Consider the following 26,233-nt stretch of genomic DNA (forward strand, 5'->3'; position numbering starts at 1 on the left):
TCATTGTTGTCTTCATCTCCCAATCAAAATGGTATTACCTTTCCTTTCTCCTTCTCTGCCCATTCAGCGTTTAGAAGAGAAAGGAAGTAGTTTTCAGCTTTTAGCTGCCATTTTCTTGGATAGTCCAAGTGCATGTGGTCCTGAGCATGCTCACCTAAAATCTGCTTCTCTCTACCCCTCACTTCCACTCCATATTTTTTTTTCTCTTTATGTACTTTAAACAGTTTACCATAAACATAACTGAATCTTTGTAAATTTGGAGGATAAGACACAAGAAAAAATGTAGATGAATTAATCAAAACACAAGGATGATTTTTTTTCCCTCTTCTGAATGTCAGCTTTGAAAAACTCTTACTGCTAAAGGCCAGAATAAATGTTAATGATTCAAAACAAAGAAGAAGGTTGCACTTGTAGCTGTACTGTGAAAAAACACTTGTTAGCTTGAGTGATATCCTTGAATTGTTACAGTTTTCTTCTCTAAAAATGCAAGTATCTTTTCTTTTTCTGTTAATTTTTTTACAATACATTTATCTCATTTATTTTTGGTTGTGCTGGGTCTTCATTGCTGCACATGGGCTTTCTCTCTAGTTGTGGCTATCAGGGGCTGCTCCTCATTGCAGTGAACACGCTTCTTATTGCTGCAGCTTCTCTTGCGGAACACAGGCTCTAGGCACACGGGCTGCAGTAATTGCGGCACTCAGGCTCAACAGCTGTGGCTTGAGGGCTCTGGAGTACAGGGTCAGTAGTTATGAGGCGTGGGTTCAGTTGCTCCATGGCGTGTGGAATCTTCCCAGGCCAGGAACTGAATATGTGTCCCCTGCATAGGTTACTAGTCCCAGAACTTCTGATTTAGTAGGTCTGTAGTGGGACTTGAGACTCTGAATTTCTAATAATACAGAATGGTAAAGCTCCAGATGATACAAAAGAACATAAAGGAGAAGGTTATGAGTCACTTAGAATACTCCCTAGAGACAAACCTTGCTAACTTCGGTTTGATATATGCTCTTTGATACACTCCTGGGGCAGACACTGCCAGGTATACCTGGTCTGTCCCCTTTACCGCATTCAAAACAACAAAAATGTCCAACTGAAAATCAAACTGGGTTGTTGCTGCTTGTGTTGAGTCCACAGCCGCAGCTGGCCATGGGGCTAGAGGACGAGCAAAGGATGCTGACTGGGTCTGGAGATCCCAAGGAGGAGGAAGAAGAGGAAGAGGAATTAGTGAATCCCCTAACAACAGAGAGAGAGCAATGCGAGCAGCTGGAGAAATGTGTAAAGGCTCGAGAGCGGCTCGAGCTCTGTGATGAGTGTGTATCCTCCAGGTCACAGACAGAGGAGGACTGCACAGAGGAGCTCTTTGACTTCTTGCACGCAAGGGACCACTGTGTGGCCCACAAACTGTTTAACAGCTTGAAATAAGTGTGCAGATTTGTTCACCCCAGCCTTCATCACCTGGGCATTGGGATATTTCCTCATGGGTTTGAACATGATGTTTATTTGTGTAACTAAGTTCATGTGAATCTCAAGGATTTTGGCTTAGGCAAGTAATTTCTGTGTAATTATCAGTGATTTCATCTTAATAAAGTCCAGTGATCATCAGTCTTGCCTTTTTTTTTTATTTAAAAATTTTAAGCATGAGGAAAGATAGAATAATAATCATCCCCCATGTACTCATTACCTAGCAATAATAAGGACTTAAAAATTTTTTACTTTGATGGCATTTGTAACACTAATTGCTTAATATCGTTAAATACTCAGTTCATATCAAAAAAAAAAAAAAAAAAGAAAATCAAACTGCATAGGCTCCCTTGCAGCTAGTCACGTCACAACAGTTAATGCAATTTTGGCCACTAAAATCTAAGTAGAAGTGTACGTGGCAAGGGCCTTCTGGAAACACTATCATCTTCTTAATTAAAAAAAAAAGGTTCATTTGGCCTGTGTCTTTTGTACGTTGCCTTTTCTTTCTTCATGTTGCCTGGAGCTTCGATGTGAAGTCTGGAAGGACAGCTGTCATCTTGTGACCTTACGTGGAAGATGGTTTTCTGGGGAGATGGAAGGTGGTTGATTCTTCGAGCAGCTGCACCAGCTCTGTACTGCCTACTCTTTGCACATGAGAAAAATACTTTCCATATCAATCCATCAATACCTTCTACATTTGTTGCATGTCTACGTAGTTTTCCACTGTTTGGATTTACTATAATTGAATTTTTAAAAGCGATCCTTCACTGGTAAACATTCAAGTCCTAATTTTTCCTTGTACCTATGAAAAAGAGCACAATTCCTGAGGTTTGTGCTCAGAAGAGGAAGACTTGGTCATCTTCTCCCCACTCTGCTCACAAGGATGGTCTCAGTTGTGTTCCCCTCCCTGTCCCAGGAAGATCAACTACAGAAGCAGGGAAATATGCACCTGTTGTATATGGTCCTGCATTTCTGGCTTGAATGAGGAAATCCCAATGATTGATTATATCTAAAAATTGTTATATACCTGAGTTGGGGGGGGTAGGGAAAAATGATAAAATCTGGGTCATTTTAAGCAACAGTGTATATGGCCCTCATAAGTTCAGTCCAAACAAGTTTAGTCCCTTTTCACAATCTGGTACAAACTGGTGAGAAAGATAGGCCTTCTGGCAACATATGATCTTATCTCTCACCGGAGCAAATACTTGTACAATGAGACATACATCCATCCCCCAAACTAACTTTCAGAGATAATTTAGTCTAAACCAATATACAAAGGAATTGAAATTTTAAAACTCTCCAATAAAATATTACTTAAAATGAATCCAGTTTCCCTCAGTAAACACACTACTTAATCAAACTGCATTCAAAGGTAATGACAATCTCACAGACTGTTGTTTTAAAACAACGGGTGGGTTTTGCTTTCCGTTTGGATAAAGGGATCATTTTGGTAATTTTTGCCCAAACAAAGGAAGCAGGCTACAAAGGCAAATTGATATTTTCTTCAGAGAAAAGTTTTGTCAGCAATTAAATAGATAAAAAGAAATTTCTTCAGTTTCAAAACATTTTAAGCCCCGCTGGACATCTCAGTAAATTTATAATCTTTCCTTTTTTGCTGAGGCTTCTATGAATTCAAAACAAACTTATATCCCACTATTGAATAATCATATGACTCTTTATGACAGAAGGTTCTATAGACTAGCCTTTAGCTACATGTGAGGAAATAAGAATCACAAGCTGGAATCAAGATTGCCAGGAGAAATATCAATAACCTCAGATATGCAGATAACACCACCCTTATGGCAGAAAGTGAAGAGGAACTAAAAAGCCTCTTGATGAAAGTGAAGGAGGAGAGTGAAAAAGTTGGCTTAAAGCTCAACATTCAGAAAATTAAGATCATTGCATCTGGTCCCATCACTTCACAGCAAATAGATGGGGAAACAGTGGAAACAGTGTCAGACTTGATTTTTTGGGGCTCCAAAATCAGTGCAGATGGTGATTGCAGCCATGAAATTAAAAGACGCTTACTCCTTGGAAGGAAAGTTATGACCAACCTAGATAGCATATTCAAAAGCAGAGACATTACTTTGCCAACAAAGGTCCGTCTAGTCAAGGCTATGGTTTTTCCAGTGGTCATGTATGGATGTGAGAGTTGGACTGTGAAGAAAGCTGAGCGCCGAAGAATTGCTGCTTTTGGTGGTGTTGGAGAAGACTCTTGAGAGTCCCTTGGACTGCAAGGAGATCCAACCAGTCCATTCTAAAGGAGATCAGTCCTGGGTGTTCTTTGGAAAGAAAGATGCTAAAGCTGAAACTCCAATACTTTGGCCACCTCATGAGAAGAGTTGACTCATTGGAAAAGACTGATGCTGGGAGGGATTAGGGGCAGGAGGAGAAGGGGACGACAGAGGATGAGATGGCTGGATGGCATCAGCGACTTGATGGACATGAGTTTGAGTGAACTCTGGGAATTGGTGATGGACAGAGAGGCCTGGCTTGTGATTCATGGGGCCGCAAATAGTCGGACATGACTGAGCGACTGAACTGAACTAAACTGAAGGAAATATTTTGAAATTTTCAAATGGGCAAAAGCATGGCTGGATATCCTTTCAAAGGAACATTTAAATCTCTGGGATTATCTGATTTTATAGGAATGTATACTCCTGTTTATCTTTGACTAGGCTTATTTTATAACTCCTTAAAAATTTATAGAAAACTGATAGGAATGTAAACAATTCTTGTCCATAAAAATACAGATAGTTTGAAGAATGTATTTAATTGATTCTTGCTTTATGGATAGATTAATTTTGAAAATTCATTTCAAATGTTTTTATTGCATTTATAATTTGTAGTTCTTTGATTTCTCCTTTGAACCAGCTGTAATATCTTGCTGATTCCCTCATAACTTATTTTTGACATGTGTTCATTTTATATTTTTATGAGCATTATGACTTTACCATTTTTGGAAAATAATTTTTTAAGCTCAAATGGAACCTTTATTTTTATTTCATTTCAAAAATAAAATGTACTTTCAAATTATAAAAGTAATACACCACTTACTTATAAAAAATTGAATACAGAAAAGAATATTGAAAGAAATTAGAATCATTTGGAATCATACTATCCACATATAATCATGATTAACAGTTGAATTGTTTTCCTCTATACTTCCTTTCTTAAAAGTGAAAGTGAAAGTTGCTCAGTCTTGTCCGATTCTTTGCAACCCCATGGACTGTATGTAGCTCACCAGGCTTCTCTGTCCGTGGAATTCTCCAGGCAAGAATACTGGAGTGGGTAGCCATTCCCTTCTCCAGGGGGTCTTTCCGACCCAGGGGTCAAACTTGGGTCTTCTGCATTGCAGGCAGAATCTTTACCATCTGAGCCACCAGAGAAGCCCTCCTTTTTTTAAAACTAACTTTTAAAAATTAGTTTTTTATCTATGTAACATAAATTAGAGGAGAAGGCAATGGCACCCCACTCCAGTACTCTTGCCTGGAAAATCCTATGGACGGAGGAGCCTGGTAGGCTGCAGTCCATGGGGTCGCTAAGAGTCGGACACGACTGAGCGACTTCACTTTCACCTTTCACTTTCATGCACTGGAGAAGGATATGGCAACCCACTCCAGTGTTCTTGCCTGGAGAATCCCAGGGACGGGGGAGCCTGGTGGGCTGCTGTCTCTGGGGTCGCACAGAATCAGACACGACTAAAGTGACTTAGCAGCAGCAGCAACATAAATTAACTTAAAAAGTCAAATAGTACTAAATGAAACACTACAAATTTCCTGTTCCATCTCTCCCCAGCCCACCAGTACCACTTCTCAGAGGAAATCACCTTCAACTCTTTTGGCTGCATCCTCAGGTGTTTGTCTCCATTTTAAGAAATAATATGCTCTGCCCTCTGTCTCTTTAATTTTCAGTTTTATATATTAACTGTTGACTTTAACATCTTGGTCAATGAAACCTGAGTTCTCTTTCTCTCCACTCTATTTTTATCCCTTCCCTTCTCCCTATCTCCCTTAATCAGTTATATCACAATTTTTAGTTAAGAAAATAAAGGGTTGGCATTTATATAGTTTTACCTATACAAATCTTATTTGCTTCTATGACTACTACCCTGACCCCTTTCTTGTACAACCTTTGTTTGTACTGGAATTGAAAACTGCCTATTTTTTTAATCAGCCTGATTTTCTGTGTTTTTACATTCCACCCGCTCCCATCAATGTATAATTAATCAGTAGTCAATCTAAGAAAGAACTGGAAAACTTCATTTGCACCAACCTGAGGATTATAATCTGGGAGATAGTCTTTCAGAAAGCTCTGAGGACTGTTCTGCCTGTTAGAGGTCAAGGCACAGTTATATAAGTTTTTGAGACAAATGATTATATATCAGCGTAACATATTGACAGTTTACATAGTCCAACAAAGCAGGTAGTGGGTTAGTGTGACCCATTACAGGACTGAGAAAGGAATGTTATCTGCTAAGGAGTTACATTGCTGGCGCCAGGAGAAAATTGTGTGTGTGTGTGTGTGTGTGTGTGCATTCCTCTGTCTTCTAATGGGATCCAGTTAATGTGTAACACAAAAGAGGGTTAGAGGCTCAAACGGACAAAGAGAGAACTTTATGTTTAAAAACTTTCTTTTCCTGCCTAAAAATTTTTTATTTCATCAACTACTCCCCCAATGCTCTGTCTCTACTGCATGCCTATCAATAATATTTTCTGTATACTCAATTATATCAATTAATCTTTCCCCCTGGGGTCTATCTTTTAGAGCTCATATATAAGGATTCTTTTTTAAAGCATTATCTCTTTTTTAGAGATGGAGAACAGAAGCAAAAGAGGTCGAGTAACTTACCCAAGGTCATATAACTAATAAGTTGGGTTACAAGTCCAGAGTTTATGCTCTTAACTACTCTCTGCTACACTATGTTACTATGTCATTCTCTTTCCAATACTTTCTATGTGGGTATTCTCTTTCCAATACTTTCTACTGTCTTTGTGGGAACATCTAGGTCTTCTCTTTGGTTCTCAGCTCTAGCAATGAAGAGCCCTGTTTGTATTTCATTTGTCATGCTAGGTTTTTAGTGGGTCATTACTACGTGGAGACATGTTTCTTTCAGTTCCAGAAAATTTTCATTCATTATTATTAGCACTTTTATTATTGCTATTTGATAATTTTCTTTCCCCCATCTCTCTTGCTACTATTTGACAACTTCTATTATGCAGATGTTAGAATTCCCAAATTGATCTTTTATTTTTTTCATCTCTTTATTTTCTTATTTCTTCTTTCCCATTTTTAAACTCTTTTGTTTTACTTTATTTTGTTATCTTTATCTTCTAATGTTCTGAACGAGTTTTAATTTGCTACCATATTCTTAATTGCCAAGAGGCCTTCCTTATTCTTCAATTATTCTCTTTATATCAAATTCTGTCCTTCCATATCTCTCAAAGGATATTAATTACTGATTTTTAAAAATGTTTTTTTGGTTCCTTTTATGTTCCTCTGTTTCCTCTTTGTACCTTTGTTTATTCATTTAATGTCCAGCTTTCATAGGCATTTCCGGACATTTCTTCTAGTATCCTATTGTCCTTTTGTATTTAAGACTGAGATGCTTAAAGCTCACTTAACGTTCCATAAATGGGCAAGAATTGGTGACTGGTAGGCATCACTATAGGATAACCAGGTGTGGAAACAGTCTTTTGTTGGGGAACCTTAAATATCATTATCACAAGATATTCCCCTGACGCCATTTGGGTCTTCAAGTGTGGAATCTTCCAGCCTCCTGTTTTTGTATCTGTATTTCCAGTTGCAGGTTTTCTAAGATCTGGGTCGGGGATGAGGGCTGAGACCCTGCCACAGGGCCTATGGGCTCTCATTTAAGACCCCTGGTTTTAGCTCTGTGCCTGCTCCCTGTCCCAGCCCTTTTATAAGCCTGGTGTCCTCTCAATTGGGCTTTTCCATTTCCAACTCTCCAAAAATAAATCTCCTGGCACTTTCAGGAGGCTATTTGGGAAACATGGTCATCTGGCTGTGTGGTCTGTCTGTGTCCAGACTGTAGACCAACATCTGTGTTGAGCTTCTTGCCTGACCTCTTCCTCCCCTGGCATCTGGCGTCTCCCAGTACAGGGTCTCTGGAATGCCACAGAGTGATAAAATGCCTCACATTTTATTGGCCTTGGGTGGTAACTTCATTCTTTTCTGCCAGGTCAGTTTCATCTCTTCTTTCTGCTATCTACCCTCTGTCTCCTATCGTCTTCCTGTCCTGTCGTCTTTCCTGGAGCTTCTTTCTGCACACGGATTACTAATTTTTGATTTTCACTTTATTAATTTAGCAAAGTTTTAGGAGGATGAATAGATAACTGTATGTGTTCTGCCTGCTGGGAATTCCCCTGTGCTTTCCTCATTTCCCTTTTTTGTTAAGGGTTGAATTGTATCCCCTCAAAATTCATATGTTGAAGTCTTGACCCTCAGTACCTCAGAATGTGATCTTATTTTTAAATAAGGTCATTGCAGATATAATCAGTTACTGCTGCTGCTGCTGCTAAGTAGCTTCAGTCGTGTCCGACTCTGTGAGACCCCATAGACAGCAGCCCACCAGGCTCCACCGTCCCTGGGATTCTCCAGGCAAGAACACTGGAGTGGGTTGCCATTTCCTTCTCCAATGCATGAAAGTGAAAAGTGAAAGTGAAGTTGCTCAGTCGTGTCCGACTCTTGGCGACCCCATGGACTGCAGCCCACCAGGGTCCTCTGTCCATGGGATTTTCCAGGCAAGAGTACTGGAGTGGGGTGCCATTGCCTTCTCTGATAATCAGTTAAGATGAGGTTATATTAGAGTAGGGTGGGTCCCCAATCCAATATAATTGGTGTCCTTATAAAAAAGGGGAAATGTGGAAACAGACACCAGCAGGATGCTGTGTGAAGATGGAGTTACACTTTTGAAAGCAAAGAGGCCACCAAAAATAAGGAGAGAAGCCCAAAACAGACACTTCCCTGGCTCCTTCAGGAGAAGCTAACCTTGCCCAAACCTGATCTCACACTTCTGGCCTCCAGAACTGAGAGACAAGAAATTTCTGTTATTGAAGTTACCAGCTGGTGGTGCTTTGTTGTGGCAGTCCCCAGAAACTAAAACACTTTAAATATCCCATTTGATGTACCTTTTATGTATATTTGATGTATCTTCTTGGTCACCTCAAATCTTTTGTGGAAGATGGGGAATAAATCAATAAAAGCAAGACTGAGGCTTTGATTATATCCAGCAGCAGCTTCTGTGACTGGCTGGAGAGCCTGCCGGGTAGGAGGTCAACTGTTCCTTAGCTTAGCACAGTTCCAGGAACTTAGTTTGTGTTCAATACATTTTAATTGTTGTTGTTGGTAGTATTGTTGTTTTAATTAGATGTATTTGGTACACTTCTAATTTTAATTCTTTCTTCCTAAATTTAATTTAGAAAATTGTTATAACTTCTCTGAAGGGATTACTTCATTCAATGAATCTCTGTGACAAACATGCTCTGGGCTAGATTCCTGCCAATGGGAAAGGAAAGGCGACAAACATAAATCAGGTGTGGTTCTTTCTCTTAAAGGTCTAATAAGTCACACTGACTTCTCATTGGTTTTGTTAAGGGCCTCTGCCTCATCCTGCGCCATGTGAGAAGTTTTGGGGAGGTGATACAAGACAGAAAACGATTGCATGTTGCCATTTTTTCTGCTAAAGCATCCCTCAAAAGGAAGGGGTCTGGGACGCTTAGACATAGTCACACTAAAAATCCCGACATTAAAGCTGCTGTACAGTACCTAAAACTACAGTAGTTGGGACATTTCTACAGGCAATAATAGAGGCACAGGCTTTTCGGGGCAAAGGTTAGGAGCCGCCTTATGCAGTTTTACTGCAATGGTGACCGTCCTGGCCCGACTCTGTGGGTCTCCCCTGTGGGAGGCAGCTCCCACCCTTCTCCGAGCTGCGGAATTAGCCAGGCAGAATTTAGGTGGCAGGAACGTATCGTGTACCGGTTGCACTCCAGTCCTTTGCTGGGCAGCTGTGGCTACTTGCATAGGCCTGTGCTGTTTATGACTCAGCATATTTGCTTTAAAGAACCATCTCATTTTCTGACTCCAGCTGCCCACACTGGTCTGGCTGCCGCTGGGGTTTTCCAGCAGGCCAGCACGCTGCCACATCACTGCAGTGTCTGCCGTCATCCTCTGCGGTTCTTCTGCTCTCCCAGTGTACCCAGAGTGCACCTCGGCCCATTCATTCATTTAACCACTGTGCAGTGAGCACCTACTTTGTGCCAGACACTGTTCAAGGCCCTGGAACTACGAAGACCAATGAGGTGCAGTTCCTCCAGGAGTAGCTTGCAGCCTGCGAGGGTGGGGAGGGAAAGGAGGTTTGGGGGCGGGGTGAGGGTGGGAAGAGTGAAGACTGGCAGATGATTTATTGTGCAGATTCTTGCCCCTTGGTGTTGGTCTCTACTACCTCTTTCCTCCATTTTAAAACCAGATCCTTTGTGGACCCTGCTGCCTGAGAGCTTCTTTTTGTCTCTCCATTCATAGTCAGACTTTACTATGTGATGGCACCGAGTCAGTACACAATGTGGCTTCTAGCCTAGACTAGGGCCATACTGGTAAGACCATGAATCACTCACCTGCTCCTCTTCCCCACCAAGGAAGCCAGCTCCTTTCCCCGGGTTTCACTTACCTTTCCATTGCAGGTATGTGGTGTTTGACCAAACCTGTTTGACAAAACACCTGTTTGTCTCCATAGATGGTGCCTGCTCTGCCCTGGAAGTCTTGGTTTCATCCTGATTTTCCTTCTTTCTAAACAAGAACCCAACCACTTCCAGCCAGACCAGTATGGTCTCTTCCCTCTCATGATCATTCATTTGGCTCTCATGGTTTTTCTTGTAACATCCTTCATATTGGTGTTTGGTGGTGTTATTTTTGTTCTATCATAATCTGGCTTTTTATGTAGATCATGCATGGTCCTTGTTCTCAGACCTAATAATATTCACCACTCCGTCTTGTGGAATCTGCTAAGACTGGGATTAGAGTTTTTCTTTTTCTTTTTAGTTAATTGGCTAATGTGCCAGCCCTGACGTGTGAGCCCACAGATTGACTGCTTGCCCATTCCTGCTCTGCATCACAGGAGGCTGAATTTCCCAGGATCCTGTGTCGGCTGGCTTCTGTCTGGGTTTGATCAATGGGAACTGGTTGGTGGGAGAAAGGGAGAAGCCATGGTATTTCTCCTGTCCTTCCCTGTATCCACAGGTTCTTCTCTGACGGCGCCTATGGCAGCGCCTTCATGGCTCCAGTCCCCAGTGGACAGGCCCATTGTAGTTCCAGCTTCCACAGGGTGTCCGGCTTCTGGATTCTGGCAATACCACCTTTTCTTTGTGACCCTCCATTCCAGGGATGGTAGTAACTTCCTGCTGCTGCTAATTTCTGAATTACCTCAACACCTCCTAGTAGCTACCCTGTGTTTTCGTCTCTCAAGAAACCAAAATACTCAGAATGCTGTTTCTTGGTTGGCCCAGAGCTGATAGAGCTATTCCTTCCTCTTTCTTTGCCACCCTTCCTTCGTTCCCTTTTGGAAGTGGTAGAAATCATTAGAAGATTTTTTTTTTTAATCTTGTGCCACAGATTTTCTTTCCAAGGCCAACTACTACTCTTCAAATCCTGCATCCTTGTTTGTCTCTCCCAACACCATCAGCAAAACATGAAGGAAATAGATGTCTATGAGCTGTTCTGGGAACCTGTCATTTTTATATTGCCTAGATAAGCACTTATATTTGACACTCTATAATCCAAATATACAAGTGAAATTTTTGGACATGATCCATTTGTAAATGATCAACTTGCTGGGATAACAACAAGCCAAGTCTGCTTTTTGGAGAACTATTGATGATTAAAACTGGAAAGTTTGTAGTGCTCTTCCTGGCTGGGTTCATTTCACCTGGGATTGACATTAAAGGAAGTATATTGTTCACAGTACAGATACAGGCTCTTCACTGCATCTGACTGTTGGGGATGAACTAGAGCATGAAAGTCAATGCAAAGGCAATATCATTTCTTCAAAGGTAACTATCCTTTTGGAAATGGTACTTAATTTTTTTAATGTCACTGAGTTGCTAGTGTTATCAGTAGCAAAGCCGACTTATAGAACCTCCTCTATGTCATGTTAGCATTCCTGTGAAATGCCACCTCCTTGATTATATTGAATTGTGGTGAGTTACACTGCATCACTCAAAGAAGAGGTAAGAAATGAAACAAACATTGTATATACCATCCTTCTATTCAGGTACAAGAGTTGGTATTCTGTTTTCTTCTGAGTACTGATTATTCCCCATCTCATGGCATTTTCTATGCCTGTCTTTGTAAAGAAATAAAGCAACATAATGAGAAGGAAATGATAACTTGTAAATGTTGATCCCTTCATAGACATTAGGATGGATTATATTCTGACATATTTGTCATAAATACGGATATGGAAGACTGCCCATTGCAAAAGTCATCCATGTGTTTGCCAAAACAAATGTAAGCACTGTTTAACATTCTGTCCTTAGAAAGTACAGAAACATACCAATTTTTAAAAATTGAGCTTTAAAGATTATAATCAAACACTCTGATTTATTCTGCCTATCCTGCCAAAAGGGAATCATTTCTTACATAGTTGTCTAGCATTTAGGGCTTGGAAGAGACATGACATTTACTGTGCTGTGCTGAAGTAAGACCAAGGGGAGAGGATATAATGTTGGCTACGGGTTTTATAAAAGAAATGGCATAACTTGAAAAGTGAACCAGAAACCAGCACACCCAGGTAATTTCATAATGATCACAGTAGGAATTTGGGGATAATTTTGCATAGATAACTTTCATGCCTAATTTTCAGTGCTTCTGCACATGTGGTCCATATGTTTACCCCAAAGCTTTTTTGCCTTCAGCTGGAACATGCTCAGAAGGGATTTGTGACATTTTCACATTCACAAGCTAAAAGGATCTATATCTCTTCCTCAGTGTCCCTTTACTTCTGTGTCATTTTCTGTTCTGTTGCCATTTCACAGGAGTAGGTTGAAAGGTGCCCTTAAGGTGATCTTCATGGCTCACAGTCAAGTGCAGAAAGCCAATGTAAAGACAGAGGCCAATTGTTGGAAAAGGTCACTGCTGCTTTCATCAGCTGAACCAGGGAACAGGTACCTTATCAATGAAAAAAAAAAAAGCCCATGGGCAAAACCAGCCCACTGCATCCTCAGTGCCATATTCTGGGCAGGCTGCAGACCAATCTTGCTTCTAATGAGAGATACTATTTGCTTTGGCTGGAGCAGGCTTTTTTTTTTTTAAGAAAAAACAGGATAAAAATAGGTGGAACAGGAAGGCACACATGCCTTATTGAAGGAAAGTATGCTAGTTGCTGAAATTTAGGGCTTCATTTTTAAAGACTAACATCTTAATGGAGATAATACTCTTAGAGAGGTAATGAAGTCAGAGTTAACTGCAGTTCCTATGCATGCTGCCCTTAAGGGTGAAACATCCAAGAGTGATGGGCTGTGAGGTTGCTGAGCTTTGCTAAGGCTGTTCTAGACTTGTGCTGTTAGTAGATGGCTCTAGATCCTAGCTGCAGTGCCCACTCTTATTCATATCTGCATACAGTCCCCTAGTGTAACTGAGATCACAAAGATGCCCACTGTTACTTTTTTGATCAAGCAATTTTCACTAAAGATCTCTGGAAGGACTTGTTGCTTAGGTTTTTTTCTGTTGGATTATAGATGTCACTGACAGGAAGTGTACATGAGCCAGAAAATTGGAGCCAAGCAGCAGATGTAATTTAAAACATTTGTAAAACAAACAGATCCACTGTATACATACATATATATATATATATATGTATGTATGTGTGTGTGTGTTTAAATATGTAGAAAAACTTAGTCCTCTAGATAGCTGGAGTTTGCAACTGAAATGTTCTGTGTGTGAGATTGAGTGACTTGAATTTTCTAGTGTTAAAAAAGAGAACGTACATATTTTGTAATAGCACAGACCCCTCACAGTACTAGCATAGCACTTGCTCATTGTTTTTCAAGAAAAGTGTTTATTATTAATAATTAGCTAGGTTAGATAATTTTGCTACCAGGGTTTTAGTCCTGGTTCTGCCACCAGGCAGCGGCTGTGTAACCTTGTTTAGATTACTTAACCTTTCTTGACTTCCATTTCCTGTTCTACAACGTGAGGGGATTAAAGTAGATCAGTGATTCTCAAATTGTTGGCCCCAGCCCACTAGTGAACCATGAAATCAACCTAGTGGGTTATGATGGGCATTTTAAAAAAATTGAATAGCATAGAAAATATTAGGGTGCATTATATGTCACATGACTAAATTGTTTCCAGAAGCTTTTCATATAAATCTTTGTTCATATAGTTATGTGTGTACAGCATTGCAAGGAGAACCTTTTTCTTACTCTGAGGTGAAGTCAAAGAAGTTTGAAAACACTGAGATAGATTAGTGAAGTGAAGTGAAAGTCGCTCAGTCGTGTCTGACTCTTTGCGACCCCATGAACTTTACAGTACATGGAATTCTCCAGGCCAGAATACTGGAGTGGGTAGCCTTTCCCTTCTCCAAGGGGTCTTCCCAACCCAGGGATCGAACCCAGGTCTCCCACATTGCAGGCAGATTCTTTACCAGCTGAGCCACAAGGGAAGCCTAGATTATCTCTAGGATTAAAACCTAAAATTCCCCCAAAGAGGCATTCCTGGTCATACTAGGATGCATACCATTATATGTCAAAGCACCTTGAGCTTGGCTGAGAAAATGGGACCGAAAGAGCTCTGTCTCCCTCTCTTTGTTCAGAATGAGCCTTTAGCCTGCCTAGAAGAGGGCTCTCCAGAGAGACTACATATTGGTGGCATCACCATTATTAGACAAGATCAGGGAGAAAAGCAACCATTGGTCCAATGCCTCCAGACTGTGTTGTGGGGATATTGTTGAGATCCCAGTAACAAATGCCTCTAGCCCTTCTCATGCCTCTTTTCCTTCCCTCTCCCCTTTTGGAAGAGTGTGCAGGAGGGAGAACAGATCAAGGGTATTTTTAGATGGTCTCAGGCACAAGAGGAAAGCACTGTTCCATTTTCCTCTCTCATTCTTATGGAATGCCCAAGATAGAAGACCAGCTCTAAAACAGTGAGAGGTCACTGAATAGCTGACAACCTGCAGAGCACACAGTTGAAAATCGTGTCTTGTCTCTAAAAAAATCTTTCTCACACAAAATGTTGACCAGGTTCTGTTTATTCTGGAAGATATTCAGTCTTTACAGGAAAACTCTCACTATTGTTAACAAGATACATCTTGCAGTTGAACTAAGCAATGAAACATGCTGTTGTTGACAGATCACTCTCCTATTTCGTGGTAGAAGTGTGGATCCAGGAGGAGGGAAGATGAGTGTCCTCTCTGCCCTAATTTGTCCCTGGAACTTTATAAAAATACATAGTTGGCGTTATCCTATCTTTCTCTGACTTCTCCAGAGACGGGGTGTCTTTTTCTAATTCATACGAGGGTGTCTTATGGGCTAGCAGTGATCCTGGATGTGAATTATTGATCTCAAAGCACTCTGATAGGTGCTCTAGGGAGATGTGTGAAAGTGTTACCGAAACATAAAGGAGAAAGCAACCGAGTGGTGCCTGGTAATTCAGAAGAAAGTTGGAATTCCGGGCAGGAGTAGCAGAACACTGGAACAGCTGCTCTGCATCGTGTGAAAGGCTTCCTCCACTGCTTGGAGTGTTGATGTCATTGAATCTCACAATCAAAATCCCATCAGTGGTTAGAAATAAGCCTGAGGATCAGTATCAGCTCCAATAGCAACTTATATTTAATAAGCAAAATTGAATCCAGAGCAGAGTTATCCCTGCTGTGTGTGTGTGTGTGTGCGTGTGTGTGTGCGCTCAGTCGCATCCAACTCTGCAATCCCATGGACTGTAGCCCGCCAGGCTCCTTGGTCTGTGGTGTTTTCCAGGCAAGAATACTGGAGTGGGTTGCCATGGTCTCCTCCAGGGGATCTTCTCAACCTGCATTTCTTATGTTTCCTGCATTGGAAGGGGGGATTCTTTACCACTGCGCCACCTAGGAAGCCTTGGTTATATGAGTTGGTAAATTTGAATGGAGCTGCATTTGTAATGCACTCAGCAACATTTGATTTAACAAGCGATTCCTTGATCCTGAGTAAATCAAACAGTTTCCTGTGACATTGACAAGAGATGGAGAAATAAAATGATAAGAGATGAATCATTCTGGAAGCTTAAATGAGGATGTAACATATTCTTCTCCCTTTCCCTCGTCTTTAATTTTTATTTAAAGAAACAAGCTTTCTGGCTAGTTCTGAACCTTTTATAAAGTACCATATGATGGCAGGCTACAGTTCATGCGGTCAGAAAGACTCTGAGCAACTAACACATGCACCTATGATTCTGTAGCCAGTAGCTTAAAGAATATTGTTTTATAAGGCATATGTACTATTCATATGATCTTTGGTGAAGGTGCCTCTTCTCTAGAAAGATAATTAAATTACTTTAAGTGGTATATCAGATTGTTGGTGGTTGAAGCATTCAAAGAAAGAAAAGCTCAAAATTCATTGATGATAGGTCTCTGAAGTCTAGGTTCTAAATAAAAATGTTTCACATGTTTTTCTAAAAATTATTTCTTTAAAAAAAATCCTACAAAGAATGTCAGGTTGCAGTATATATCTGAAAGCAAAAGTCATTTTTCCCCCTACTATATTGAAGGAATGGTCTAGAATGTCCTTGACAGTTTAAACATCCATTGAGTAATTCTATAACCCTTTGCCAGATATTCATCACACTGTTAAATGAAAAAGCATTTACAAAGTTATTTTATGTAAGTTTGTTCTTCACTCTCTTCATCCAATCTAGGCACATTTATTCATTCATTCAACAAATATTTATAGATTGCCTTTAACATGTGTGTGTTGCCTCTGGGGACAGAGTGGTAAAAGACAAGTCCCCACCCTCAGGCCACTTACAGTTTTGGGACAGTAGGGAGGAAAAACATTGAGTAAACATATATTAGATGGTAGAAGGAGGATAAGAGGGGTGAGGAACCTGAGTACAGAGGTGGGTGTGTTATTTCAGAGAGTTCCAGGCATTCTTCCAAAAGGGTGGCTATATCATTATTTTATCACTAAAGAAGAAAAGCTCTTTGGAGCAGAGAGAAACAGAGGGGAGGAAAGTTAGAAAGGCCAGGAAAAGGGCACTTGTCCAGACCTCTCCACCCCATTGGAAATCTGAACAGGAAATGAGGTGTCCAGTAGCCTGAAAATCAGGAGAGAGACTTCTAAAAGACCTTAGAATTGGCCTCTCTTTTATGAGTCTGTGCCCTGTGGCTTTCATGAGTCTTTAGGGTTTCTGATGTCTCCCAGAAAGAAGGGCTTGTGGGTAAACAGTCTCTCTCTCACGTTAGAGCAAGATGAACAGAATTTAGGGGAGAGAACAAAACTTGAGTAGGCAATTGGGGTGCTTGGTAGGGGCTGCCGTGCTTTGTATAATTGCAAACAACTGCAGACAAGACTGCAAGATACCCCAGCTCAGATAAGTGATCCCCCAAATCTCTCTTCCCTTAAAAGAAAACTCCTGAGAACCTGGAGAAAAAGAACAATTGTACTAAGAATGTAATACTATGTCCGTGGGACACAAAATTAACAGATTTAAAGAGAGGTTGAGGGACTTCCCTGGTGGTCTAGTGGTTAAGAATCCACTTTCCAATGCAGGGGATGTGGTTCAATCCCTGGTTGAGGAACTAAGATCCCACATGCCCCAGGGCCAGCTAAGTCCTCCTCCCCAAGGAAGATCCCACATGCTGCAACCAAGACACTATGGTGTGGGTGCTCAGTCACTTCAGTCGCGTCTGATTCTTTGCAGCCCCAAGGACTGTAGCCTGCCAGGCTCCTCTGTCCATGGAATTCTCCAGGCAAGAATACTAGAGTGGATTGCTATTTACCCCTCCGGGGGATCTTCCTGACCCAGTGATTGAACTCACTCTTCTTATGTCTCCTGCACTGGCAGGCAGGTTCTTTACCACTAGTGTCCTATGTAGCCAAATAAACAAATACTAAAAAAAATTAAGAGAGGTTGAAGGTAATTGTATGTGTACATTGGTGGGGGACAATAGTGGGAGTTTGATCTTCATAAGTGAAGTCTGACTCTTTGTGACCCCATGGACTGTAGCCTACCAGGCTCCTCCGTCCGTGGGATTCTCCAGGCAAGAATACTGGAGTGGGTTGCCATTTCCTTCTCCAGGAGATCTTCCCAACCCAGGGATTGAACTTGGGTATCCCGCATTGCAGGCAAATGCTTTACCATCTTCATAAGGTGCTATTAAAGGGGCTTATATTAAGAAGCATGATACATTCCACTTTATAAGATCAGCATCTGAGGGGTAAAATCCATACTGATTAGAAGCTGAGTTTTCAAATGATGCTAGAAAAGTTAAATCGTTTGAGATTTGTAACAAAATTTCCCAGGGATTCATAAATGCAAGATGCCATCTGATCAAAATTGTTTGAATTTAGGGGGAACACTTGCCCTTCAATTTGGCTGTACCTTCAAACCTTGGGCAGGAATATTCTTTGTGTGCAAATCAAAAGTTAAGTGATTCACAATCTAGTCCAGCCTTTCTACTTCCTCTAGCTTAGAAATAATTATCTCCATTGAATAGTTAGTTCAGAGTATTTTGAAAGGACTCTTAAGGAAAATTCTTCCCCACACAGGTCTGCTTCAGGAGAGTCAGCAAGCAACAAGTAGGTCTGAGCTGCTTTCGGAAATAAATCGTCTCTTACAATGTTCTGTTCAATTAAACTAAGCAAATATATGGAATAAGACAGACTAGCTGGGCAGGATTTTGAGCTGGATTTCAATCTACTTTAAATTCCTCCTCTCCTTGAATTGTGATTCTTGTGTGCATGTCAACTCCTGGCTGGAAGTTTGGGGGTGACTGCAAAACCTGGGCTGCGTGCTACACACTTCACTCATTCTGTCTGAGCCACTTGTTCACTGATGTTAGGTGAGCTGCACAGATAATGATGACCCTTGGGGGCTTAACTTTGATGCTTGACCCTCTGTGGTAGCAGCCACGGTCAGTGGGAGGGTTCCCAGCTGGGCGGATCTCTTTGGATTTATGAGGGACTCTGACATCAACTCATCTTTTTCTTTTATTGATGACATCATTTCTAATGTCACATGTGCCGCTGCTTAGTCGCTTCAGTCGCGTCTGACTATGTGACCCTGTGAACTGCAGCCTGGCAGGCTCCTTTGTCCATGGGATCTTCTAGGCAAGAGTGCTAGGGTGGGTTGCTATGCCCTCCTCCAGGGGATCTTCCCAACCCAGGGATCGAACCCAAGTCTCCTGCATTGCAGGCAGATTCTTTATCACTGAGCTACTAGGGAAGCCCAATGTGACATATGCTTAATTATAACCAAGAAGTTAGGAAATTTTAATAATGTGAAATATACCTAACTATTAAAATTTCCTAACTTCTTGGTCGAAGATAGCTAAAAATGACCTCTTCTTACACATAAAGAATCCTCTATGAAACACTGTATCTGACATCAACTACTGGACAAAATTTATCCAATTTTCTTGTTTCTCTTTCTCCCCTTTCATTTCTGATCTACTGTATTGAGCTTTCTGTCAAGTTTATAAACCTGATTTGAATGAAATTTGTGCTTCTGATTTGGCCTCAGGATCAGATTGCCTGGATAATATTTCTTCTATAAATAACTATAGACAGGACTTTAAGTTTCTCTCTCTCTATATATATATACATGTTCTACGATAGCTAACATATGTATATTACATATGCATATATATAATATTTATATATATATTCAACAATAGTCCCTAAATATTTTCTAATACTTCCTTTAATTCCTTTAACAGCAGTGCCCTTGAATTTTAGCATTAGTCAATCTCTGTATATAATAGAATGTGCCTTAAAATAGATTGAAACCACAATTAGTTGCCATTTTTTTAGGCCAAAAGGAGTCAAATAGCGACCATTTGATATGGTAAAACCTGGTATAATATCCACACATCCCACAAATATCCAAGTGCCTATGGTGTGCCTTTGGCCAGTTGCCATGGGAGGTGGGAAATGAGAATGAGTGGCTCCTCCTTGGAGCCTCTAGTCTATACAGCACAACTTGAGTACTAGGTAGAAAGCAATTCATTCTTTAGAAGAGTAGCACCTTGGTTTGGAGGAATGGCCCATGCTTTCAAGGGTAATTCCCTACACTTTCATCTCAGTAACTACAGAAGTCCACAGAATCCATGACAAAGCCCTATTCTCAAGAACCTTTGGTGCCCTAAAGCCTTCTACGTCAAGTTCAGAGCCCGTAGTCAAGCAATCAAAGTACCTTGCTGTTGTTCAGTCGCTGAGTTGTGTCCAACTCTTTGTGACCCCATGGTCTACAGCATGCCAGTCTCCTCTCTCCTCCAGTATCTCCCACAGTTTGCTCAAGTTCATGTCCATTAAGTCGGCGAGGCTATCTAACCGTCTTATCTTCTGCTGTCCCCTTCTCCTTTTTCCTTCAATCTTTCCCACCAGAAGGATCTTTCAAAGTGAGTCGGCTCTTTGCGTCAGGTGGCCAAAGTATTGGAGCTTCAGCTTCAGCATCAGTTGTTCCAACGAATATTCAGGGTTGACTTCCTGGAGGATTGACTGATTTGATCTACTTGCTGTCCAAGGGACTCTCAAGAGTCCTCTCTAGCACCACAACTCAAAAGCATCAATTCTTTGATGCTCATTCTTCTTTAGGGTTCAACTCTTAAAGTACCTACCTGACATTTTTCCCTTCCCCTTATGTTTGTATCAAGGGCTTCCCTGGCGGCTCAGCTGGTAAAGAATCTGCCTGCCATGTGGGAGACCTGAGTTTAATTCCTGGGTTGCAAAGATCCCCTAGAGAAGGGAACAGCTACCTGGCCATTCTGGCCTGGAGAATTCCATGGACAGAGGAGCCTGGAGGGCTGCAGTCCATAAGGTCCCACAGAGTTTTGGACAAGACTGAAGCAACTTAGCATGCACGTAGAGCCTGATGCAGAGTAAGGACTCATTAAACATTTATTATCACAATTTCTGTGTGTCCAAATCTCACTCATCATTTTTTTCCTTTCTAAAATTTTATTTATTAAACTACAGCTGATTTACAATATTGTGTTATTTTCAGGCATACAGCTTCAGATTCTTTCTCTTAATAGGTTATTATAAGATATTGAATATAGTTCCCTGTGCTGTACAGGGAGCTGCAGAACCTTGCTGTTTATTTTATATGTAGTGTTTATCTATTAATCCCTTACTCTCACTTTATCCCTCCCTCCCCGTTCCCCTTTGGTAACCAGAAATTTCCTACATCTGTGATTCTGTTTCTGTTTTGTAAGCAAGTTGGTTTGTATCATCTTCTTTTTTTAGATTCTACATATAAGTGCTATCATAAGATACTTATCTTTCTTTGCTTGATTTCCTTCAGCTGGTATAATAATCTCTAGGTCTGTCCATGTTGCTGCAAATGGTAATATTTCATTCTTTTTTATGGCTGTCACCCATCTTTTAAGGCTCCAGGCAGGGCCACCTTCTCCCAAGGCCTCCTCTAGTGTCCCTAGTTGCAATTTCCCTTTCCTGTCTCTAGTTTCCCACAGCACATCTGTAACTGTTGCATGGTGTTTTTACTTCTCATTAGCATCTATGTCTTATCTCCTCTACTAATTTGTGAAGTTTGAAGATGCGAGCTGCAGGGCTGCAATGCAGTGGAGAACTAGTGCAGACTCCATGGGTGAGGAGCACAGTTCTTGACAAAACTGCCCTCCTTCAGGTTCAGACACCAGCTGCGCTGCAGGAGGTCCCCAGGCCAGTATACTTCCAACCAACTGGCTACAAATTCAGGATTTCCCACAACTCTCTCAAGTTTGCTAATTACTAGAAGGACTCACAAAACTCAGGAAAGCACTATACTTCTGATTACAATTTTATTATAAAGGACCATAAAGGGTATAAGCCAGCCAAACGAAGAGACACAGAAGGCAAGGGGCTCAAGCACAGAGCTTCCGTGTCCTCTCAGCGTGGACTTGGGACACGTCATCCTCTGGATACTTTGATGTGTTCACCAACCAGGAAGCTCACTGGAATTTTGAGTACCCCAAATTTTTATTGGGGTCTCATTATTGAGGCACGATTGATTAAATCATTGGTCACGTGGCTGAATTCAATCCCCAGCCCCCTTCCTTTCTGGAGATCAGGTTGATAACACCTGGATCAAAGCCCTAACCCTGAAATCACATGCTTCATCTCTCCATCATGACCCCACCCTCCGATGAGTGATCTCCTTATCAAAATATCAGGTGTCGTCCAGGGGCCCACCATGAAGAAAAAAGGCACTTTTATCACTTGGAAAAATGCAAGAGTTTTTAATTCTCCTCTCAGAAACCCAGGACAAAGACCAAATTCCTTATTATGGAAAAACAGATATTTCTGATTGGCTTTAAATCCCCTCCCAAGTCTCCTACAATGCATTGCACATAATAAACACTCATATTTATTAAAAGAATGGGCAAAGGTGTGCTTTTGGAAGATAAGTTTATATAGGATAGATTATACAGACCAGTTGAAGCTACAGTTGCTAACTGACTTGATGTTATTTCACTGACCCTTTCAATACTCTGTTGATAGTGAGACTGAAAAAATAAAAACTTTACAAAAGTTAATCCTTCTATTGCTCTCTTTAATCCCCCTAATTATAAAGTCCTTCAGTAATTCTCCATATCTTGAATTTTTCCAAGAGCGCCCTCCACTAGGAAGTTAAAGGTAGTCTTAAGTGGGAAGAACTCTGGCCTCTTCAGTTAAGTTAAGTCACTCAGTCATGTCTAACTCTTTGCAACCCCATGAACTGCAGCATGCAAGGCTTCCCTGTCCATCACCAACTCCCGGAGTCCACCCAAACCCATGTCCATTAAGTCGGTGATGCTATCCAACCATCTCATCCTCTGTCGTCCCCTTCTCCTCCTGCCCTCAATCTTTCCCAACATCAGAGTCTTTTCAAATGAATCAGTTCTTTGCATCAGGTGGCCAAAGTATTGGAGTTTCAGCTTCAACATCAGTGCTACCAATGAACACCCAGGACTGATCTCCTTTAGGATGGACTGGTTGGATCTCCTTGCAGTCCAAGGGACTCTCAAGAGTCTTCTCCAAAAGCATCAATTCTTTGGCGCTCAGCTTTCTTCACAGTCCAACTCTCACATCCATACATGATCACTGGAAAAACCATAGCCTTAACTGGACAGACTTGGTTGGCAAAGTAATGTCTCTGCTTTTGAATATGCTATCTAGGTTGGTCATAACTTTCCTTCCAAGAGTAAGTATCTTTTAATTTCATGGCTGCAATCACCATCTGCAGTGAACTTGGAGCCAAAAAAAAAATAAAGTCAGCCACTGTTTTCACTGTTTCCCCATCTATTTCCCATGAAGTGATGGGACCAGATGCCATGATCTTAGTTTTCTGAATGTTGAGCTTTAAGCCAACTTCTTCACTCTTCTCTTTCACTTTTATCAAGAGGCTCTTTAGTTCTTCTTCACTTTCTGCCATAAGGATGGTGTCATCTGCATATCTGAGGTTATTGATATTTCTCCCGGCAATCTTGATTCCAGTTTGTGCTTCCTCCAACCCAGCATTTCTCATGATGTACTCTGCATATAAGTTAAATAAGCAGGGTGACAATATACAGCCTTGACATACTCCTTTTCCTATTTGGGACCAGTCTGTTGTTCCATGTCCAGTTCTACCTGTTGCTTCCTGACCTGCATGCAGGTTTCTCAAGAGGCAGGTCAGGTGGTCTGGTATTCCCACCTCTTTCAGAATTTTCCACAGTTTCTTGTGATCCACACAGTCAAAGGCTTTGGCATAGTCAATAAAGCAGAAATGGATGTTTTTCTGGAACTCTCTTGCTTTTTCCATGATCCAACGAATGTTGGCAACTTGATCTCTGGTTCCTCTGCCTTTTCTAAAACCAGCTTGAACATCTGGAAGTTCACAGTTTACGTTTTGCTGAAGCCTGGCTTGGAGAATTTTAAGCATTATTTTACTAGCGTGTGAGATGAGTGCAATTGTGCGGTAGTTTGAGCGTTCTTTGGCATTGCCTTTCTTTGGGATTGGAATGAAAACTGACCTTTTCCAGTCCTGTGACCACTGCTGAGTTTCCCAAATTTGCTGGCATATTGAGTGCAGCACTTTCACAGCATCTTTCAGGATTTGAAATAGCTCCACTGGAATTCCATCACCTCCACTAGCTTTGTTCATAGTAATGCTTTTTAAGGCCCACTTGACTTCACATTCCAGGATGTCTGGCTCTAGGTGAATGATTTTTAAAACTAGCTTGCAATAAGTTTGCAAAGAAAGACTGTACTCTATATTGCCATTAATAATACTCTTTTAAGGCCTTTGAGATTACTTATCACAATGATCCATTCACAGTATCTGCACCCCATGATATTAGGGATTTGCTTTAAGATAATCCTGGAAGGGAAGGCGTTACAAATGAAACAAGAATGTTCATGAGTTAATAAATGTTGAAATTGCTGATGGGTTTCATCAAGCATTTTATGTAATTTTTGTGTTTATTTTATAGAATATATTTACATTATAGTTTTTTTTTTTCTGCTGTATATTTTTTGGAATTTTTCATGATAAAAAGTTTTAAAAATTTTGTCTCCAAAACTGAGGATCTCACACAAAGTGGTAAGTAACAGGGGCCATTCTACTTTAGGTAGTGAGTCTTACAAACCAGTACTTCACCCAACTGATGTGTTTATAGTATCCAGCATCCAAAAGGTGAGTTTTGGAAGACAGGTGTCACTGCTGCCTCAAAGACTGCCCTCATCCATCCTCCTCCATGCATCTGGCACTACAGTTGGCAAGCCCTGTGCAAGCTAATCCTCTCACTGGAAACGTTGATGTTTACTCAGGTACCCCTGAGTTCTGATAATTACCTGCAAATTCCTCACTGAGAGTCAAGGAAATAGAAAAGCAAATCAACAAAGCTGGTTTATTCTTTGGGAGATGATAGGATCAAGATGGAAGTCAAAAATAACATGAATGCCAGGGTTGTTGCTGAGTGTGAGACCATGTCCCTCTGGACCATGACTAGATGGATAAATCTTCTGAAATAACACAAAATAAGTCAGGGAAACAGGAATGTGATTCTTCAGCTTTGAAATATACACTGTAATCAATTGGAAGAGTAACAGATTCACCTAGGCTGGGCTGGCTATTTATGAACCTTGTGTCTCAGACCCAAAGAAGGAGCCTCCAAAATGGCTAGCTTTGGGGCACACAGAAGACAGGCTGCAAGAGACTTCTGGAGGTACTTTTTCTGTACGTATAACACCCTCTGCGGTTATGGGTCTCAGAGAGTATGAGGTTCATTTGGAGCATACACTGAAAACAACAGTTGCACAAGCCCAGGGTGTTATGAAGTCTGCTTAACTAGCAGGATCGCAAATAGCAAGTTAACCATAAAGACTTTACTTTCATGAATTTGAAAGGAATCAGAGTGATTAGCATCAACTACAGGAAGCATCCTAGATCAGAATACAGAAGTCCTAAACAGTATCCTTTTTTAAAAAAAAATCATTCTAATTTAATGTTTATAAACACAAAAAATATAACTCACACAAATGCAAGTTATGATGCATAATTAAATAAACACTTAGGAGCCTACTGTCCAGTTAAGGAACTAGAACATTACTAGTTACATCCCTCCCTCCTTCTCTCCACATTGCATCAATAACTACTATCCTGAATTTTCTATTTACCATTTCCTTCTTTTTAATTACTCATTTTGAACCTTTACAAAATATACATTGGTTTTGCTTGGGTTTGGGCTTCCTAAAATGACATCATTATATTTGTAGTCTCTCAGGACTTGATTTCCCCCCCCCCCCCCACTTAGTACTGTGTTTCTAAGCTTGATCCATGGCCACGTGAAGAGTTGTTTGTTCATTTTCTCTGCTGTATAATAATCCATTGTGTGAGCAGAGCACAGTTTATCCACTTGCTGTGGGCTGTTTTCAGTGTTTCAATGTCATGAGCAGTGCTGCTATGACCATTCTCATGTGTGCCTCCCAGGGTACATGGATGAGAGTTTTTCTGGGTGGAAAGGCTGGACATCAGGACATCCGTGTTCAATTTTACATGATAAACGGAATGTCATTACAATACAAGGGAATGTCAAATTGCTTTCCAAAGTAGTTGTCCTCATTTCAACTCCCAGCAGCACTGAGCAAGCATTACCATTCATATACATCATCTCCAATCACTTACACTGTTGGACTTCTGGATTTTTGCCAACCTAGTGGTATAAAATATCTCACTGAAGGTTTAAATTGCATTTACCTGTTACTAGTGAGAGTTGGACTGCGAAGAAGGCTGAGCGCCGAGGAACTGATGTTTTTGAACTGTGGGGTTGGAGAAGACTCTTGAGAGTCCCTTGGGCTGCAAGGAGATCCAACCAGTCCATTCTGAAGATCAGTCCTGGGTGTTCTTTGAAAGGACTGATCCTAAAGCTGAAACTCCAGTACTTTAGCCACCTCATGCGAAGAGTTGACTCATTGGAAAAGACTCTGATGCTCGGAGGGATTGGGGCCAGGAGGAAGAGGGGACGACAGAGGATGAGATGGCTGGATGGCATCACCAACTCGATGGATGTGAGTTTGAGTGAACTCCGGGAGTTGGTGATGGACAGGGA

The 26,233-nt window shown here is 41.1% G+C and overlaps 1 protein-coding gene across 1 annotated transcript; it reads left to right on the forward strand.

The window, feature by feature from the left end:
• Window positions 1-1,143: 1,143 nt before the first annotated feature.
• LOC128046897 (cytochrome b-c1 complex subunit 6, mitochondrial-like) lies at window positions 1,144-1,534 on the forward strand. Its single transcript, XM_052639083.1, has one exon. The coding sequence runs from the start codon at window positions 1,144-1,146 to the stop codon at window positions 1,417-1,419; it is 276 nt and encodes a 91-aa protein (XP_052495043.1). The 3' UTR covers window positions 1,420-1,534.
• The last annotated feature ends 24,699 nt before the right edge of the window (window positions 1,535-26,233 follow it).

Source organism: Budorcas taxicolor, chromosome 4 (genome assembly GCF_023091745.1).
Source record: "Budorcas taxicolor isolate Tak-1 chromosome 4, Takin1.1, whole genome shotgun sequence".
In the NCBI taxonomy this organism is placed as follows: Eukaryota; Metazoa; Chordata; class Mammalia; order Artiodactyla; family Bovidae; genus Budorcas; species Budorcas taxicolor.

Bases quoted from the DNA above. Each gene is read 5' to 3' on its own strand.
- LOC128046897 (XM_052639083.1), top strand. From the start codon at position 1,144: ATGGGGCTAGAGGACGAGCAAAGGATGCTGACTGGGTCTGGAGATCCC.